The 20,287-nt window shown below is 41.4% G+C and overlaps 1 protein-coding gene across 5 annotated transcripts in view; it reads right to left on the bottom strand.

The window, feature by feature from the left end:
* Positions 1–2,137: 2,137 nt before the first annotated feature.
* KIF20B (kinesin family member 20B) overlaps positions 2,138–20,287 on the bottom strand; it is a 73,031-nt gene continuing 54,881 nt past the window's right edge. For 4 of the 5 annotated variants that reach the window (XM_066239381.1, XM_066239383.1, XM_066239385.1 and 1 more), the window contains exons 27-33: positions 15,905–16,084; positions 14,087–14,197; positions 11,675–11,872; positions 8,216–8,317; positions 7,674–7,824; positions 3,875–4,017; positions 2,138–2,384 (exon numbers count right to left, since the gene is read on the bottom strand). In XM_066239381.1, coding sequence (XP_066095478.1) covers positions 2,307–2,384; positions 3,875–4,017; positions 7,674–7,824; positions 8,216–8,317; positions 11,675–11,872; positions 14,087–14,197; positions 15,905–16,084 — 963 coding nt within the window. In that variant the 3' untranslated portion in view covers positions 2,138–2,306. The remainder of the gene's footprint in view (positions 2,385–3,874; positions 4,018–7,673; positions 7,825–8,215; positions 8,318–11,674; positions 11,873–14,086; positions 14,198–15,904; positions 16,085–20,287) is intronic. The other variant, XM_066239384.1, reaches the window with a different exon arrangement.

Raw genomic sequence — 20,287 nt, 5'->3', positions numbered from 1 at the left:
GCTCCATGGCCTCCACCTCAGGCAATAGAATAGCTCCAGTCGTAACAGAGCAACGCCCCAGATGGGCAGAGCATCACCCCTAGTAGCGGGCATCCCGGGTGGATCCCAGTCGGGCACATGTGAGAGTCCATCTCTCTGCCTCCCCGCTTCTCACTTCAGAAAAATACAAAAAAAAAAAAAAAAAAAAAAAAAAACCTAATTATGCATATATTATTAGTTCCCCTGGTGTGCAGGGAATAGTTCTAAGACTCCAGCTGATGCCTGAAACCATGGATAATACCAAACCCAATGTTTTTCCTCTATATACATACCTATGAAAAGTTTTATTTACAAATTAGGCATGAGATTAACAATTAATAAAGTATAATTATAACATACTGTAATAACAGTTATGTGAACGTGGTCACTTATTTCAAGGGGCCCCCTGCTGAAGTCTCTGTATAGGCTCTGTGCTTTCTGGTGCTAATTTCACTGTCAATCTGAACACACTTTCTGTTCATTTCTTCTACATAAATGTAATGCCTCTTCGATCTTACCTAAGAACTTATCATACACTGTGGCCCATACTTTTGCAGTCTGAGGTGTGACAGCATAACTAGCAACTTCCTTTTCCTTCTTCAAAATTTCATTAATGAAGAGTGATCCTTGTATATCTCAACCTCAGCATACGATTTTCTTCTTTATTCAGTTGAAACTGTCAGCTTTCCAGTTAAAGAAAGCACTTACCTCCCCTTTGCTGTATCTGAGTTGCCTGCATCATTATTCTTGCACTTTGGGGCCATTACTAAGTAAAAGAAGGGTTCCTGAGCCCAAGCACTATGATCCTAGGACAGTCAATCTGATAACCAAGAGGGCCACCAAGTGACTAATGGGAGAGGCAAATGACAGCATGAATATGCTGGACAAAGGCATGAGTCACATCCAGGTGGGACGGGGTGGGACGGAGGCACAGTGTGAGATTTCATGACATGACTCAGAATGGTGCACAATTTTAAATCTTAGGAATTATTTATTGAATTGTTTTTTTCTGAAACCTTCCATTTAATACCTTTAGACCAGAACTGACCCAGGTAACTGAAACCAAGGACAACCAAACTGCAGCTACGGAGGACTGCTATACGTATTTTGGCAACAGCTCTGTACATACTCCCTGACCTTAGCTATAATCCAAACAGATATGTATAATCTGTTGTATTTCCCAAGAGTAAAAACAATCCGTAAGACACCGTTAAATACAAGTAAACCTATTAACTGACCTATGACATGTATGTCTAGAAAAACAAACAAAAACAATACCATTTTTCCTGGGACCCTCACTGACTCCATGCCTGAGATAATAGGGAAATACATATAATTTAAAAAGAAGCTATTATAGCCTGACCAGGCCATGCTGCAGTGGATAGAGCATCAGACTGGGACGTGGAGGCCCAGGTTAAAAAACCTCAAGTTTGCCAGCTTGAGCACGGGGCCCCTGGCTTGAGCCCAAAGGTGGCTGGCTCAAAGCTCAAGGTCACTGGTTTCAGCAAGGGGTCACTCGCTCTGCTGTAGCCCCCCTTCAAGGCACATGAGAAAGCAATCAATGAACAACTACGGTGCCGCAACAAAGAATTGATGCTCCTCATCTCTCTCCCTTCCTGTCTGTCTGTCCCTACCTGTTCCTCTCTCTGACACTTTGTCTCTGTCAAAAATATGAAATAGGCCTGGCCAGTTGGCTCAGTGGTAGAGCGTCAGCCTGGCGTGCGGGAGTCCTGGGTTCGATTCCCAGCCAGGGCACACAGGAGAAGTGCCCATCTGCTTCTCCACCCCTCCCCCTCTCCTTCTTCTCTGTCTCTCTCTTCCCCTCCCGCAACCAAGGCTCCATTGAGGCAAAGTTGGCCCGGGCGCTGAGGATGGCTCTGTGGCCTCTGCCTCAGGCACTAGAATGGCTCTTGTTGTAGCAGAGCGACACCCCGATGGGCAGAGCATCGCCCCCTGGTGGCCATGCCGGATGGATCCTGGTGGGGCGCATGTGGGAGTCTGTCTGACTGCCTTCCCATTTCCAGCTTCAGAAAAATACAAAAAGGAAAAAAAAAAAGAAATAAAATAAAAACTATTATAAAAAAGCCTTAGAAAAGTAGACAAGTAAATTTATGTTGACTTATTTCCTTTATTGAATTAAAATTATACTATGTATAAAATAGCAATGTATGTATATATACAGAGGGATTTAATGTCATAATATACACAAAAATCTTCAGAGTCAGGATGTAAGTTACAATGATTATAATAAACATAAAATTTATATTAAAACATTCTCCGTGGTGATTTTATTTGGGTGTTTTTGTTCGAAGTCGTCGTTTGAGAATCTGATGATCACTTTCCTTCACTTTATAATCCATAAAAATCTGAAATTAACAATTATACAATTTTTAATAAAAATAAAAAGCTTATTTATAATCAGTAAGACATATTCACATGCTTAGTAACTGAAATAATAGGTATATTATAATACATTGTTTGTCCTCTTGGACTATAGGCACACTATCTTCTACGAAAAAGGCATGCTTACTGTAACAGATTTTATAAGAGATTCTTTCAACACAGCATGATTTTAGAATTAAAATAATCTATACTCCTTATTATATTCAGGACATATATAGCTTGAAATGATTACTAAAGTGTTTGGAGACATGTGACTCAAATAACTTTTAAAAAAAAAGATCTTTTGCAGCAACAACTATACAACTTAGAAAGTTGAAAATAATTTCATCAAGGAAGGAAATTACAGGCTAATCAGACATGGTAAAAAGTGATAAAGAAAACAGTACTTTAAACAGCATGTCCTAATTGACCACAATTCTTAGCCACTTGCTTTTAAGTATCTACCTAGTATCTGATAGCTACTGTTGCTAAAAAACTCCCCTGATTTTTCTTGGCCATTTCCTGCTGAAAGCTGTTCCTTTAATTACTTTTTTATTTGCACTTTCATCAACTAGGCAAATGTAAGCATGCTAAAAAATTAGAACTTTCCTTGTAACAGCACAGCCTGTTCTGAGTGAGGAGAATGAGTCAGAGTCCTGGTGACAAACTACAGTCTTTTCTCAATAGAACCTGGAAGGCTGAGGAAAGGTGGGAGGAAATGACTAAATGTCAGTTCTGTATTACCAGGCACATTTGGGCCCAGATCTGTACAACTCTGTGATAAAGATAACAAGAGAGAGAAATGCCAGAAGCTATTAAACAGTGATAATTCTATGGATGGAATGCCTCTGACTAGTTTATGAATGTAGATGAAGAAAATGTGTATGTATTAATGCCACATTTATATTTAATTACCATAAATTTAACCTATCTGATATCAAAAGTTTAACATTTAAAGCGTATTTAAAGAGATTTGATCTAAAAAATAAAAATTCAACCTATTATAAAATTCAAATTGTGGCCATGGCAGGTTGGCTCAGTGGTAGAGTGTAGGACCAGTGTGTGAAAGTACTGGGTTCAATTCCCAGCAAGGGCACACAGGAGAAGCACCCATCTGCTTCTCCACCCTTCCCCCTCTCCTTTCTCTCTGTCTCTTCCCCTCCCACAGCCAAGGCTCCAATGGAGCAAAAGCTGGCCCAGGCATTGAAGATGGCTCCACGGCCTCCGCCTCAGGCACTAGAATGGCTCTGGTCACAATGGAGCAGCTGCCCAGATGGGCAGAGTATCACCCCCTAGTGGGCTTGCTGGGTAAATCCCGGTTGGGCACATGCAGGAGTCTGTCTGCCTCCCCGCTTCTCACTTTGGAAAAATACAATTGTTATGAAAATAAAAAAATTCAAATTGTTATGAATATTTCAAAATGTAAAATAACATGAACAGTTTTACTTTTAAGAAAACTGAAATAAAAGCTTACCACTTGGCCAGATATATCAATAGGAGATGAAATTTCACTTGTGTATAATTTCCGTTTGGCCCGTTTTGGTCGCGATCCATTTTCTTTACTGACTTCTACATTTGAGAACTTTGAAGAGCTCATCGTTTCAATTATCTTCTTTGCTATAAAAATACACATATTAGTTAAATACTGAAATAATTTTCTAACTGCAAAGGTTTAAAATTTTTAATAAAGTAAAAACATACCACATTTTAAAAAGTACTGTAATTTGTAAATGGTAAAAGGACATGAAAAGACAATTCACAAAGAAAAAATTAAATGCCTAATAAACACATGAAATAATGATTAAGAGCAAAAACAAGTAAGTAAAATATGTATCATTAGACTAGTAAATTATAGTACCATCAGTAAAACTCAGGCTTCTTCAATGACTATTAAGTAAAGGTTGTTGATAATTGTGAGCCCTTTACTTATAGTTCTCTCTCTCTCTCTCTCTCTCTCACACACACACACACACACACACACTCACACAGTAAAAATTAGAAAGCAAATTGTTAACAGTTGATTACTCTAGGGAAGTGGAATTGAAATTTTAAAATTTCTTACTTTATACATTTGTTTTATTTTTTAATAGGCACATAATGGTTTTAATAGAAAATATATTTCCATTTAAAAACACTCCTGGATAAAAAAATATTCTTATACATATAACTACACTTCTTAAAAAAACAGAAAAAACATTTAAAGGAAATGCATTAAATGGAGGGTCTACTTGTCAAGGGTTAAGCTGAGCTTGAGAGCTGAGCTGCCAGATGTCAGAGTAGCTGATGGCCAAAAGAAAGTCAGCTCCCACCCTGGCTGGTTGGCTCAGTGGTACAGCATTAAGCCAGCGTGTGGAAGTCCCAGGGTCGATTCCTGGTCAGGGCACACAGGAGAAGCTCCCATCTGCTTCTCCACCCCTCCCCCTCTCCTTCCTCTCTGTCTCTCTCTTCCCCTCCTGCAGCCAAGGCTCCATTGGAGCAAAGTTGGCCCGAGCACTGAGGATGGCTCCATGGCCTCTGCCTCAGGAGCTAGAATGGTTCTAATTGCAGCGGAGCAACGCCCCAGATGGGCAGAGCATCGCTCTCTAGTGGGCTTGCCGGGTGGATCCCGTTCGGGCACATGCAGTAGTCTGCCTGCCTGCCTCCCTGCTTCTCACTAAAGAAAAAGTAAGAAAAATAAAATAAAAAAGAAATTACCAGTTCCTACCCACCCCCTTTCCCACATTTTCCCATAGAATAGGGTGTGGTCTATGTCAGAGGACCAGCTCAACAGTGTGGGCCATCACACTGCCAAGGGCACTTAGACAAAAGACTCATACTCTTGCAGTTTTTTGGCCCTTGGGGCTGGAGGCCGGAGGAAGAGCTAGGAGTGAAAAACTAGAGGTAGAGCAGAGAAAGGTGTCTTCAAGGTTACCTGCCCTTCCCTGTCATAAAGTCTTTGGCAGAAGAAGTTCTCTGCCAAAGGTTCCCAATAAAGAGGCTCCAAATGAAGGCATCTAGGCCAGGAATCAGGTATGAACAAGAGCACGGCTGGACCAGGGCCTGAGTCCCTATATTTCCAACTGATCAACAACAGCTGGGGATTGTAACAACAATCCAAAACAGGGTTATCTTATAGTCAGAGAAATAAGTTTAAAAATCCAGGCCAGATATATACATAGGGAAGCTGTTAAGGAGCTAAGTCAACCCAGTAAGGAAGTCAGTTACTGAAATGGGTACCTCCTTCTTGTAAACATATTTTCTTTTAACACTGAAGTGATTAACATCGGTTTTTAAATAACCTCCATAAGAATCTAAAATAACAAGTTCTGCCTCTCCAAATTTAGACTTTTAACAGTTTGCTATTTGTCCCTCCAAATATTTTCTATGCTTATGCAAACTATACCATAAAATGATGTCTAGCCTAACCAGGTGTTGGCACAGTGAATACAGCGTGGGATTGGGATGCCGAGGACCCAGGTTCGAGACCCCAAGGTCGCCAGCTTGAGCACGGTCTCATCTGGCTTGAGCAAAGCTCACCACCTTGGACCCAAGGTCACTGGTTTGAGCAAGGGGTTACTTGGTCTGCTGAAGACCCACAGTCAAGGCACATATGAGAAAGCAATCAATGAACAACTAAGGTGTCGCAACGAAAAACTGATGACTGATGCTTCTCATCTCTCTCCATTCCTGTCTGTCTGTCCCTATCTATCCTTCTCTCTGACTCTCTCTCTCTGTAAAAAAAAAAAAAAATGATGCCTATATTTTTTGGAAAATATAAACAAATGGGTCCGGTAAGCCTGAAGGTCCCAAACCGTGAGAGCCCTGCTGTGACAAGCTTGCAGGAGCATAGGCCACTCCGTCGCTCTGCAACCACGTTCCGCAGCCTGCCTGGATACTAACAGTGACAAGAGCTCAAGGTGGTTCCGTTTCAGAGTAACACCGCATTCCACTCCTTCTGATGATGACCTGACTTTGCAACCTGAGTTTTCAGAAGCTGAGTTTTCAGTGGCTGTTTGGCCTTAAGTACTAAATGCATGGAAGTATTAGGTGTTTCTCTGGGTGAAGGAGCACAATGAAACAAATTACCGAGTTATTAAAGGCACTACAAACCAAGAAAGTCGGGAACCTCTGCACAAGTGTTTACACAAAGTGTTTTTACACAACCTCTCTGAATCAATTAAGCTGTCCCTTGCTTTATATTCCCAGCCCTTCCTATTCTCCTCACCACTATTCTCCTCCCACTTACTCTACTCTAACACTCAGGTCATCTTGTGAAACCTGACTACTCCTCTACTTTCTCCCCCAACAATCTCTCCACATCCTACATGCCACCTAGAACAGCCTGCACTTTCCCGGTACTCCACCTGTGTCAAAACTGGTCTCTCTGTGTACATGTTTTTGTTTATGTACGTATAATGAGTGTGTACATCTGAGCATATATTAACACACAGGTATTAATGTGGATAAGGAAAAACCGGTTGGCTCAGTGGTAGAGCATCAGCCTGGCGTGCAGGAGTCCCGGGTTCGATTCCCAGCCAGAGCACACAGGAGAAGTGCCCATCTGCTTCTCCACCCCTCCCCCTCTCCTTCCTCTCTGTCTCTCTCTTCCCCTCCCACAGCCGGGGCTCCATTGGAGCAAAGTCGGCCTGGGCGCTGAGGATGGCTCCATGGCCTCTGCCTCAGGCGCTAGAATGGCTCTGGTTGCAACAGAGCAACGGCCCAAATGGGAGGAGCATCGCCCTCTGGTGGGCATGCTGGGTGGATCCTGGTCGGGTGCATGTGGGAGTCTGTCTGACTGCCTCCCCGTTTCCAACTTCAGAAAAAACTAAATCAGTATGTATAGAAGGGTATGTTTTTTATATATATGAATAGGTAATGTTTATCTATACAAGAAAAAAACCGTGAAAGTATACCATGATACTCACAGTGATCACCTCTAACAGGTGCAATACTGCCAACATTTCAGTACTAAATTAAATCCCATCTTCTCCATAAAATCTTCCCATAGCCCCTAATTAGAATAGGGGCTCGTTTCCCTCCAATATTACCACAGCACATTTTATCTCTATAACTACATTAAGCTACCTGCTCTGGATCAATTACTTCAATACAGGTCTTTCTCTACTACGTATTGAACATCAAGGCCTATCACCTTTCCACGTTTCCTCCCACAGAACCTATTACAGGACGTTTACGTGAAATATAATACTCACTGCTGAGTTTATATATCAACCAGAAATATATGGAAATACCCACTATACCTAACATTAAAGGGCATTTAATTCTATGCAAACCTTTTGATTGAAGAATTGTTGGAGAATGTTGTAAGAAGTCCCCAAATTTCTGTAGTGTACCTTCTTTTTTCTTAGTAGCCAAGTTTTCATTAATTGCAGATGCTTGACTCCGTAGAGAGTATGTTTTCTGAGATAACGATTTTGTTGAAACCTAATAAACAAACATTTTTCATTATTGTTGATGAGTGTTAGAAGGAAATAGTTTCCGCCACAGTTGAATTAAAGAGGCCAGACACAGGCTAAGAATTCTCAGCAGGAAATTTGCAATGGAGAACGTGAGAAGGATGAAAGGCCAGAGGCAGCAAAGTGAGCGTGGGGGGCAGGCTAAGGGAGAAGGGACCCGTCAGTAAGTGCATGCCACTGGCCGAACGCTGAGCCTGCACTCTAAGCTGCATCAGAGGAATTAAAATCAAAGATAAATGAGTTGTAATTAGACAAAACTGAATAATTACTAATCAAATATGACATCTTCATTTTCATCTTCTATCTTTATAAATGTAAGTTATTAAAATAGTGAAGTTTGGACAAACTGGAAGACAAACCTTTTGTTCCTTTTTGACAGAAGAATTTTTGGGCTCAGCAACAGGGGACTTCAAATTAGTTCTGGGTGTGGTATTCTTCTTATTTTCACACTTCACAAAGTCCTAAAAATAATGTATGTCAGTATTGGTTAATTTCTTGACAATACTTTCTTTCTCTAGACTTAAAAAAAAAAAGATAATGGTTCTTTAACCAGTAGTGATTTTTGACCCCAGGGGACACTGGCAATGTCTGGAGATGGTTTTGGTTGTCACTGCTGGTGGAAGTGGAGTTTTCTCGGCAACTAGTGGGCAGAGGCCAGAAAGCTGCCAGCACCCCAATGATGCACAGGACAACTGTCTAAAGAAAGTCAATAGTGCTGAAGTTGAAAATCCTCACTGAAAGGATCATTTTTTCTGAACTTTATGAGATATTGACATACAGCATATAAGTATAAGGTGTATAATGTGCTAATTTAATGCATGTATATATGCAAATAATTAAAGATATGAATTTTCACACACAATATAAAATGAAATTATAAGCTAAATGAAAAGGATTAGAAGAAATACATCTTTTATTTGAACCTCATCTTTAAAATATAGCACAGCAATATACCTCCCCTATCCCCAATTCCTGCAAAGCAACTATGTGTAAGATCTCTAACTACAATTTGGAAGCACTGAAAACAAAATAAAAACAAATAAAAATCTTCACTATAAACACAGGCAAATATGAAAATTAAAACACTCTGTTGACCCTGGCCAGGTGACTCAGTAGATAAAGTGTTGACCAGGTGCACCAAGAATCTGGGTTTAATCCCCAGTCAGGACAAATAGAAGAAGTAATCAATGAGTGCACAAATAAACGGAATAACTAAGTGAAACAACGAGCTGATGCTTCTCTCTCTCTCTCTCTCTCTCTCTGAAATCAATGGAAAAATTAAAAACAAAACAAAAAGCACACCCTGCCTTCCCTACAAAATAGGCATGATATTTTAGAAAAAGCCTTTTGTAGTATTATTAATTGAACTGAACTGGTAGAAATCTAGTTATACCAAAGATTATAAGCATAAAAGAGAAAAAAAGGCAAGAGGAGAGTAGCAAAAAGATCGTGACTAAACCTCAGAATTCAAATCACCAAGTAGAAGCCATTAAGGGTCATAAGAAGCCAACTTCCTTAAAGGGGAAGACAGACGGCATCATGAGAAGCAAACCCAGAAGAGAGACTGAACTCCATCACACTTTGAGTGTTCCATAAAGAGCTCTTTGGAGTCTTCACTGAAACAGAACAGAACCCTATATGTATGCTTTTCATTGGGACCTCAGTCTATTACAGCAGTGAAGAGCTAGCAAAATCAATTACAACTTTTAAGTTTTACATGATCTGCTTACAGTAATTTTTATATCTATTTTGAAATACACATAGGAGAATAGGAGAGTATAAACCAACAGTAAAATGATAACTGTATTTTAACACTGTGTACACAACAAATTCCCCTTTTCCCTTGAAAAAATAAACCAAGGAAAAGTCAATAAAGATGATAAAATTGAAACAGTATTGTAATGGTACCTAAAATGTATTAAATATAAAAGTTAACTAAGGCTCTATAAAACAAGCTCTAAAAAGTATTCTAAGTATAGCAGGAAATATACTATTTATTCAGCAAATGTATTACCTGACAGAGAGCCTCAGGAGTATGGTTAATACTATTTATCTTCTACCAGCTTGAAAATATAGTACTCTTTTAAGGAGTAAAATAAAATGTTGAAGATAAACTTATTGTGCTGGAGATTTTATAATTAGTTTTAAACCTAAAACAAGTTACTTTTAAAATAAATATTACCTATCTATCACATAAGGAGCAAAAACTAAGCATTTTAAACACATTATATCTACTTTCATTTCCAAAAGAAGGAAACTAAGGGTCAGAAAGTTTATGTGACTTGTCAGAGGGTTTTATAAACCCTGTAATAAAAAAGCTGTAGTACAAAAGAAGTAAACCGTGTTTAGCCTACCTCTAAAGAGGTCCAGATTTTAATATACTAGCTGTTAGAAAAAGAATTTCTCTTCTAAAAGAGACCATTAGAGTTATGACAATAGAGATCTAAGATTTTAGTTAAATAAGAAAGATTAACTCAAGCAAGATAACCATTTCAGTTTCTCTAATTTATCAACCCTTTTTCCTTTTCCATTGGAGGGAAAATGACTAAGTTTGAATAGGACTGATTTAGTGAAATAACTCTCCAATAAAATCCTGGTACCATCATGTGACATATCACAACTTCACTGAAATAAGGGATAAACTATTTTAATATCCATAAGCTTTTTAAATAAGGACTATTCAACTACAGTGAGATTCTTTTATTTTTTTCTCTCCTTTTTTAGGTAAGAGGAGTGGAGATAGTGAGGCAGACTCCTGCATATGCCCCCACTGGGATCCACCCTGCAACCCCAGCTGGGGCCAATGCTCAAGTACCAAGCTAAATTTAGCACCTGAGGCTGATGCACTTACCAGTGGTTAGCAAACTCAGTCAACAGAGCCAAATATCAACAGTATAACAAATGAAATTTCTTTTGAAAGCCAGATTTTTTAAACTTCAACTATATAGGTAGGTACATTCCTTATTGAGGTAGCACCCGCACGCGGTATTTTGTGGAAGAGCCACGCTCAAGGGGCCAAAGAGCCGCATGTGGCTCGCGAGCCACAGTTTGCCGACCAGGGACTTAGACCAACCAAACTATCCTCAGCGCCCGAGGCCAAGTTCAAACCAATCAAGCCACTAGCTGAGGGAGGGGAAGAGGGAGCAAAGGGGGAGATGTTGGGGGACGGAAACAAATGATCACTTTTACTGTGTGTCCTGACAAGTAATCAAACCTGGGATGTCCACACACCAGGCCAACACTATCCACTGAGCCACCAGCCAGGGGCCTATAGTGATATTCTTAAAGAGTAGAGAATATGTTAAAAATTATGACTCTGGTCTCTAACAGCAATGCTTATAAAAAGGAGGGAAGCAGCCCTGGCTGGTTGGCTCAGTGGTAGAGCATCGGCCTGGTGTGCAGAAGTCCCAGGTTTGATTCCTGGCCAGGGCACACAGGAGAAGCGCCCATCTGCTTCTCCACCCCTCCCCCTCTCCTTCCTCTTTGTCTCTCTCTTCCCCTCCCGCAGCCGAGGCTCCATTGGAGCAAAGATGGCCCGGGCGCTGGGGATGGCTCCTTGGCCTCTGCCCCAGGCGCTAGAGTGGCTCTGGTCGCGACAGAGTGATGCCCCGGAGGGGCAGAGCGTCGCCCCCTGGTGGGCGTGCCAGGTGGATCCCGGTCGGGCGCATGCGGGAGTCTGTCTGACTGTCTCTCCCCGTTTCCAGCTTCAGAGAAATACCAAAAAAAAAAAAAAAAAAAAGGAGGGAAGCATAACAGAGTTTTAAACTATATATTATAAATATTTGCTTGTTAAATTCACTCATCAGTTAAGTATTTACCTCCTCCATTTCATTACTCTTCCTCTTCCGAGCCTTGGAAATCTTAACCGTTACTGGTAAGGTACAACCAGAGTGTTTCACTGCCATTTTGTTTGGCTGTAAAGGTGTAAACTGAATCTCTAACTCAGGTTTTGGAAACCGAGTAGTTTGATTATTTTCTGTTGACACTTCACAAGAGTCAAGGACTACAGCTTCATCCTATAAGAGAATTAAAAATGAAAACAAACCTTATTTGCAGAAAATAAATTCATAAGTCACAAAGAACTCTCTCAAATACCAATTAAAGGCAACGAATTAGTAAAGATAAAAAGTGTGCGTGGGTTAAATTCGCCGCAGCAAGGACAGAGACTGAATTATCATCTCCCCTCTCTAAGCTTATACATGGTATGTTAGAGTTGAGGGAAACTTAGAGATCAGTATTTCTCAAATTTGTATGATCCTGAGAATAATCTAAAGAATTTGTTTAAAAGATTCTTGGACCCTACCATAATCAGAACTCTTCAAGAAAAGAATCTAAAATGTTTAATAAGCTCCAGTTTACAGTAGACTAACGTTTGTGCAGATTCTTTGCTACTCTTCCCATTGAGAGATGGAGTCTCATTCTCCTTTCTTAAATCTGGACTGGCCTTAATGACTTCCATGAGCAATAGGTTGTGGTGGAAGTAACATCCCGATTCTTCTGAGGCTCAGTGATAAGAAGCCTTGTAACTTCTACTCTGTATTCTTGGAACACTAATTTACAGGACACTCTTCCTCAAACTCTAGCCAAGCCATAGGGAGAGGCCATATATAGGTCCAGCTGACCTCTCAAAATCAGCTATATGAATGCCTCATTTTGGAATTTCAGCCCAGTTGAGCATGTTTATTTCATGAAGGTAAGAAAAATATACAAAACAGTCTAATAATGCCATTCTCCAAAACTATGAAGTATACAATAACTGCTGGAGTTCTTAACAGGAAACAAACCTGGAAGATTTAGGAAAACATCAAGTTACAGAGAAAAATATGTTCCACACATAATTGCTAGTGCAATGAAGAATTAATCTTCCCTGGCCGGTTGGCTCAGCAGTAGAGTGTAGGCACGGTGTGTGGAAGTCCCAGGTTCAATTCCTAGTCAAGGCACAAGGAAGAAGAGCCTAACTGTTTCTCCACCCCTCACCCTCCTCCTTTCTCTCCCTCTCCTGCAGATATGGCTCGAATGGTTCAAGCAAGCTGGCCCCAGTAGCTGAGGATGGCTCCATGGCCTCATATCAGGTGCTAAAATAGTTTGATTGCTGAGCAACAGAGCAGCAGCCCCAGATGGGCAGAGCATCACCCAATAGGGGGCTTGCCGGGTGAATCCTGGGCAGGAGCATACAGGAGTCTGTCTCTCTGCATGCTCCCTGCCTCTCTATTAAAAAAGAATTAATCTTATTTATGGATCAATTTTAATCTTTTCTACAAGTGATAGATTTGTACAGTCTCTAAGGTCAATACTAATTATTTGAAACTCTATGAAAAACTAGGCCAGGAAAAAAGAAATGGCTCATGTTACTTCCCTAGATTAAAGTGCCCTTCTCTTCCTGTTCTCTGGTTGGTCAAATTCTATTCATCCTCACAACCCTGGATGATGCTACCTTTGCTAATCCTTGTCCACAACCAATCAGGCAAAATCATCGTGTCCTCCTGAGTCAGTGTTTCTTCTTTGTACACTGTTCACAGCACTTGGCCGAAAAGGTAAGCTCAAATAAGGCAGTCCTGTATGTCTCTTGTCTTTACTAGAGTCTCTCCTCCTTATGAATAGCAATCATATCTTATTTATGTTGGTATTCTCAGCATTTAGCAAGGTTCCCAACACTAAATGCTCCCAATAAATGTGTTTAAAATGTTTAATTTTCTCTTTAAAACTTTAAATGACAGAATTTTTGTCTATTTCATGAATAATATGAGAATCTCTATACTATCCAAAGTGATTCACAGAATTCTAATCTCATTACAAATTATGGAAATTCATTGTGAGTTACTGAGATTTGGTGACAAAGTTATTAAGTGGGCATTACTATACTTAATAACTTAATTACAATTACTATATAAAAGAATGTTAAAGAGACCTCTTATGAGGGCAAATAATCATTTGTACTTTACCTTTTGTGAGATTTCCTATTTCTGACCAAGAAAGTGTGTTTATATGAACAGATCTATTGTTTGAGATCAATATAATTTTGAGAGATTAATATTTAGAGACCTAATCTCTCAAAAGAATTTCACCTATCCTCAAAGTTCTTCAACTTTCTTTTCCACAGCAGAGAGCATATAAATTGTATAGCAAAGTACTTACACCAATTGACTGAATTATAATAGCATGTGTTACCTGGTGATTAACAGTCACTGATAAAGAAGGTAAAAAAGTGGACTGCGTTACCAAATGCCCACCTCTACTTCATTGCTGGAAATTTCAAAACCTGTTGACTGAGGTTCAGTTTCAATCACACCAAGATCTGCTGAACTCATGTTTATGGGCTTGATATCCATGGTTTCTTTTTCCTAAAGTAAATATTAAAGCAACAAGCCAATGTAACCAAAAATAAATTAAAATATTTCACCTAAAGAATATAAAAATCAAGATTTGGGTGGATTAAATGGGAAGTAATCAAAGACTTCTTCAATGACCCTGTAACTCTCCTTCCTCCACTCCTTCTTACTCAGCAACTCAGGAAAGGCTGGGCAATTTTCTAGCCTCTTTTGAGTCTGATATAAAGAGAATCTGAGGCCCTGGCCAGATGGCTCAAGGGATAGAGCAGTGGGTCAGTGGACAGAACGTCGTCCTGGAATGCTGATGTTGAGGATTGGATCATCCAGTCAATGCACATACGAGAAATAATAAGAGCACAACTAAATAGAACTACAGGAAACAATAAGTTGATGGTTCTCTCTATCAAGTCAACGAAAAAAATTTTAAAAAGAGAGAATTTGAGGATTACTTTCAACTTCCAAGGTGTTTTACATATATTTTCTCATTTGACTTTCATTAACTCTCAGATTTGTCAAGAATCATTATTCCTTCCTGACCAGGCAGTAGCGCAGTGGATAGAGCGTCAATCTGGGAAGCTGAGGACCCAGGCTCAAAACCCCAAGGTCGCTAGCTTGAGAGTGGGATTGCCGGCTTGAACGTGGGATCAAAGACATGACCCCATAGTCACTGGCTTAAGTCCAAGGTCACTGAATTGAAGCCCAAGGTCGCTGGCTTGAGCAAGGGGTCACTGCCTTGGCTGGAGCCCCCAGTCAAGGCACATTATGAGAAAGCAATCAACAAACAATTAAGGTGCCACAATGAAGAATTGATACTTCTTACCTCTCTCCCTTCCTGCCTGTCAGTCCACCTCTCTCACCAAAAAATAAAACAAACACGAATTATTATTCCTACTTTCCAGATGAGGAAATAGAAAATGACATGGCCAAGGCCTGTACTGAGTTTGGATTTGAATATTGATAACACAATTTTGAAAAGACAGTGTCTTGGAAATGCAAATACAGGATTACAGTAGGAAAGAGCATCATAACTAAACCTTTCTTGCTGCACAATGTTCATCCCACTCTCTCAGCCATGGGTTATGTTCTTATTCTTAAACCCTACTTAAAGGATCTATAAAGAAGTAGTAGATTACATTTTTAAACTTGATAAATTCCAACATGGGTCTTCTCATCACTGCCATCAAAATCAAAAGTCAAATACAACTCTATGTCACCTACCCATAACTGCCAAATAAAGATTCTATTGAATTATAATGGGGAGAAATTGCATGTTCTGACTCCCACTGAGGTAAAAACTATGCTAATTGTTTTTCACAAATGCTCTCAATTTTCACAACTAGGAAGACAATATTATCTCTCAACCAATCAAAACAATAAAGTTGAAAAACTCAAAATTCATAAAATATATCCAATTTTTCAAACTCTGATACCTTTTTTTTTTTTTTTTTTTTCATTTTTAGAGAGGAGAAAGACAGAGAGGGAGAAGGGGGGAGGAGCTGGAAGCATCAACTCCCATATGTGCCTTGACCAGGCAAGCCCAGGGTTTCGAACCGGCGACCTCAGCATTTCCAGGTCGACGCTTTATCCACTGCACCACCATAGGTCAGGCTGATACCTTTTTGATCTATTGAAACTTATTTTTTTAACCTTTAAGAAGTTAAACAATTTTGAAAATCTTTATTTTTAAAAAAGGTATAGAAAGAACAAGAGTCAACTGACTGTTTTAGAAGCCTCTGACGTGATCCTTTTTTTTAATTGTTCAATTTCATTATCTTTCTGTAAGTTACTGGAAAGCAGTGCTTTCAGCTGCGTTTCTAATGCTGCAACCAAATGATCCCGTTCTTCACGCCACTTTTGCAGGTTACTGTCTTTCTCCGCCAGCTGTGCTGTAAGCATTTCCTAAACACAAAATAAATTTTAAAGTATAGGTTGTAACACCATGCATCTAAATTTTTTTGAAATTTTGTAAGTAACACAGTAAATATAACTATGAACAAGATGCAGAATGTATTAGTCTAGATAAAATATTTACTGTACTTGTAAAACAAAATATGGCCCTGGCCAGTGGCTCCTTGGATAGAGCATCAGCCTGGCACATGGATGTCCCAGGTTCAATTACTGGTCAAGGCACACAAAGAAGCAACCATCTGTTTCTCTCCTCCCCCTCTCCCCCTTCTTTCTCTCTTCACCTCCTGGAATCCAGATTCAGTTGGTTCGAGAATCGGTCCAGGTGCTGAGGATAACTAGGTTGGTTTGCTCAGGTACTAAAATAGCCCAGCTGATCCAAGCATCATCCCCAGACAGGTGTTCCTGGGTAGATCCGGGTAAGGGTGCATATCTACCCTCCTCTTACTTAAAAAAAAAAAAAAAAAGGCGCACACATACATACATAATGCCTATATATGTGTGTGTGTGTGTATATATATATAGAGAGAGAGAGAGAGAGAGATGGTGTATATATATATATATATATATATATGGTGTGTGTATATATATATATATAGATGGTATCCACATGCTGTTATTTATCCCTAGCCCATCTCAATCGAAAAAAATCAGCTTGTTGATCACTTCTTTCAATAAACAATTAAGCTTTGTTTGTTAGCTTTCCCTTTTTTTTTTTAAGAGGAGAGAAGAGTAGACAGTGAGGCAGACTCCTGCACACACCCCAACCAGGATCCATCCAGCAACCCCGTCTTGAGCTGATGCTAAAGTACTGAGCTATTTTTAGTGCCTGAGGCTGACATACTTGGACCAACTGAGTTATCCTCAGCGCTTTAGACCACTGGCTGTGGGAGGGGAAGAGGAAGAGAAAAGCAAGAGAAGAGGAAGAAGAGGAAGAAGAGGAAGAGGGAGGTGGAGAGTAATAGATGTTCACTTCTCCTGTGTGCCCTGATTGGAAATTGAACCTGGACGTCCATACGCTGGGCCGACACTCTATCCACTGAGCCACCAGCCCAGTACACAATTATAGCTCTTAAGAAGATAAAATTACAGTATAACAAATGACAAAACTAATAGCAACAAACAATAAATGAAAAACTACATATGTACATGACCTTAACACTAAAAACGGTAAAATAACTCTGAAATTACAGAACACTTAAATAAATGGAGAGATAAATCATTCAAGGATCAAAAAGACTCCAAATAACTAAGGTGCTGCAACAAAGAACTGATGTCTGCACTGATCAATTAGCCCCTACCCTAGAGCTGACCAGTCAGTCGAGTCCACAACCCTAACTCCCACAGACACCATGGTCAATGATTTTTCCTCTATATAACCTAGACCGTAGAAGCCACTAGGGAGCCAGATCTTTGAGCGTTACCTTAGCTATAACCCCAGGGGTAGTTATTTCCTAAAAATAAACTTCATCTGTTGTATGTTCCTGTCTTTTTTTTTTTTTCTGTATTTTTCTGAAGCCGGAAACGGGGAGAGACAGTCAGACAGACTCCCGCATGCGCCCGGCCGGGATCCACCCAGCACGCCCACCAGGGGGCGACGCTCTGCCCACCAGGGGGCGATGCTCTCCCCTCCAGGGCGTCGCTCTGTTGCAACCAGAGCCACTCTAGCGCCTGGGGCAGAGGCCGAGGAGCCATTCCCAGCACCCGGGCCATCTTTGCTCCAGTGGAGCCTCGGCTGCGGGAGGGGAAGAGAAAGACAGAGAGGAAGGAGAGGGGGAGGGGTGGAGAAGCAGATGGGCGCTTCTCCTGTGTGCCCTGGCCGGGAATCGAACCTAGGACTTCTGCACGTCAGGCTGACGCTCTACCACTGAGCCAACCGGCCAGGGCCTGTTCCTGTCTTATTGAGCATTGATGTGCACAGGCAAATAGACCCCTAGTCCAATAATACCAGCAAGAAAGACCTGGCTCTAGAGACAAGATGGTGACAGAGTAGGCGGCTGTACCAACTTCCACCTCCCAGAACCAAAGTGCATTACAACCTAATTTTAAGAACCATCATCTGGAAAAACCAACTTTGGACTAAACTAAGAGGACTCTTCAACCAAGGAACACTGAAGAAGCCACACTGAGACTGGTAAGAACAGCAGAAATGTGGAGAGGGCTGCCCAGCTCCCTGGAGCGAACAGCAGCCGGGAGAGACTCGCGTGGCGGGAAGTGAGTTTAACAGAGAGGGGAGGGTCCTGAGTCCCTGGAACAAAGCCCCAGCCTGCAACCCCAGAGCCTAGAAGAGGTGTATGGACAGTATTTAGCTAGAAACAAGTCAGGATACTGTTGTGAGAAAGAGATTGATTTCTCAGACCCAGGATTCTTCTTAAAGGGACCGCACAGAAAACCTCTCTCACAACCACTCACCCGGGGTTCCGGGGGACAGGGAGAGAGGAGAGAACCGGAGCAGCAGGAAGAGAGTGTAATCTAAGAGGCACAGGGAGAAACACTTTGAGAGACACCCACCCTAACCCCTGGGACAAGTCACTCCCCAAATCTGAAGTGAATATTTCCCCCGGAAACAGCAATACCAGCAAAGGGAAGCAGGAGACCAGCCAAACAAGCTGTCACACGGCACTCAGAGCAGAGTCACTTAGAAGGAGGGAGCTTTCCAGACTACAATAGTGAGTCTTACGATCTGAACTGCAGCGCCCCCACCCCTCGGGCTCGACCAAGGGCAGGCGGTGCCAGGATGCCAAGCATGGTTCTGTCTGCAAGGGTGGAAGCCGGCTGGCCACAACTGAGGGCTGGCCACAACTGAGGCCCAGGTGTGAGCTCGGTCTTACCGAGCTGGGGAGGAGGGGATGCGCGAAAATGGTCAAGTCGAGCTGCTGGCCACCTGCCATCCAGCCTGCATGGGAAGGGCAGGAACCCGGGAAGGGGTGGAGACCCGCCCTTGAGAAAGGACTCAGGAGCACAGCCTCGACTCCCCAGCTCCCCAGGGAACCCAGGCTTGTGGCCTGACACAGGAACAGGCTCCTCCCGCAGGGGTGGGGTGAAAGCCCAGAACAGGCAGAGTCCTACAACTGAATGTGGGCATGCAGTCCTGCCCAGCCTGTGGAGCCAAGACTTGCAGCTGTCCCACAAGTGGGTCCTCCTGCAGGGGCAGGTTGAAATCCCAGAATCAGGCGGAGACCCGCAGCTGAGCAAAGGTGCTCACCCCTGCCCTCAGGGCTGAGCATAACCTCACCCAAGGGGGCAGGGCGAAGGCCGAGGCCACCAAGGCTTGTACACCCGAGCACGTGATCACAGCCACTCCTTTGAAGGAGAGGTGGAAACCACAGCAACAGCCCTAGTGGGCAGGCACCAGCAACGCCCATACCCCAACGCTCTAGGCAGCAGCAGCAGAGGGGGTAGTGGGCCTGTAGACAGACCACACCTAGGGAACAGAGGCCACACCCAGTGGATTCCAGTGGCCAAAACATTCTTTTACAGACAAAATGAGAAGGCAGAGAAATGGAACACAAATGAATCAAGAGAAATCCCCAGAAAAGAACCTGAATGAGTCAGATATACCCAAATTAACAGATGCAGAGTTTAAAATAATGATTGTTAGGATGCTCAAATATCTTAGAACAACAATAGATGGTCATTACGAGCACCTAAATAAAGACATAGCAAATATGAAAAAGGAAACTAAAATACTAAAAAAGAATCAGTCAGAAAAGACAAATACAATATCAGAAATGAAAAACACAATGGAGGGAATTAAAAGGATGGATGAAGCTGAGAATCAAATCGGCGAGTTAAACACAATGGAGGGAATTAAAAGGATGGATGAAACTGAGAATCAAATCGGTGAGTTAGAGGACAAGATAAATGAAGGCACAGAAGCAGAGCAGAAAAAAGAAAAGACTCAAAAAGTCTGAGGAAACTCTAAGAGAGCTCTGTGATAACATGAAGAGAAATAACATCCGCATCATAGGGGTTCCCAAAGAAGAGAAAGAACAAGGGATAGAGACTTTGTTTAAACATATCATAGCTGAAAACTTCCCTAATTTAAGACAGGAAAACGTCTCACAAGTTCAAGAAGGACAGAGAACTCCATTAAGGAGAAACCCAAAGAAATCTACACCAAGACACATCATAATTAAAATACCAAAGCTAAGTGATAAAGAGAAAATATAATATTAAAAGCTGCTAGAGAAAAAA

The sequence above is a fragment of the Saccopteryx bilineata genome, chromosome 7 (genome assembly GCF_036850765.1).
Source record: "Saccopteryx bilineata isolate mSacBil1 chromosome 7, mSacBil1_pri_phased_curated, whole genome shotgun sequence".
NCBI lineage: Eukaryota > Metazoa > Chordata > Mammalia > Chiroptera > Emballonuridae > Saccopteryx > Saccopteryx bilineata.
This window is presented reverse-complemented; position numbering and strand designations above follow the sequence as displayed.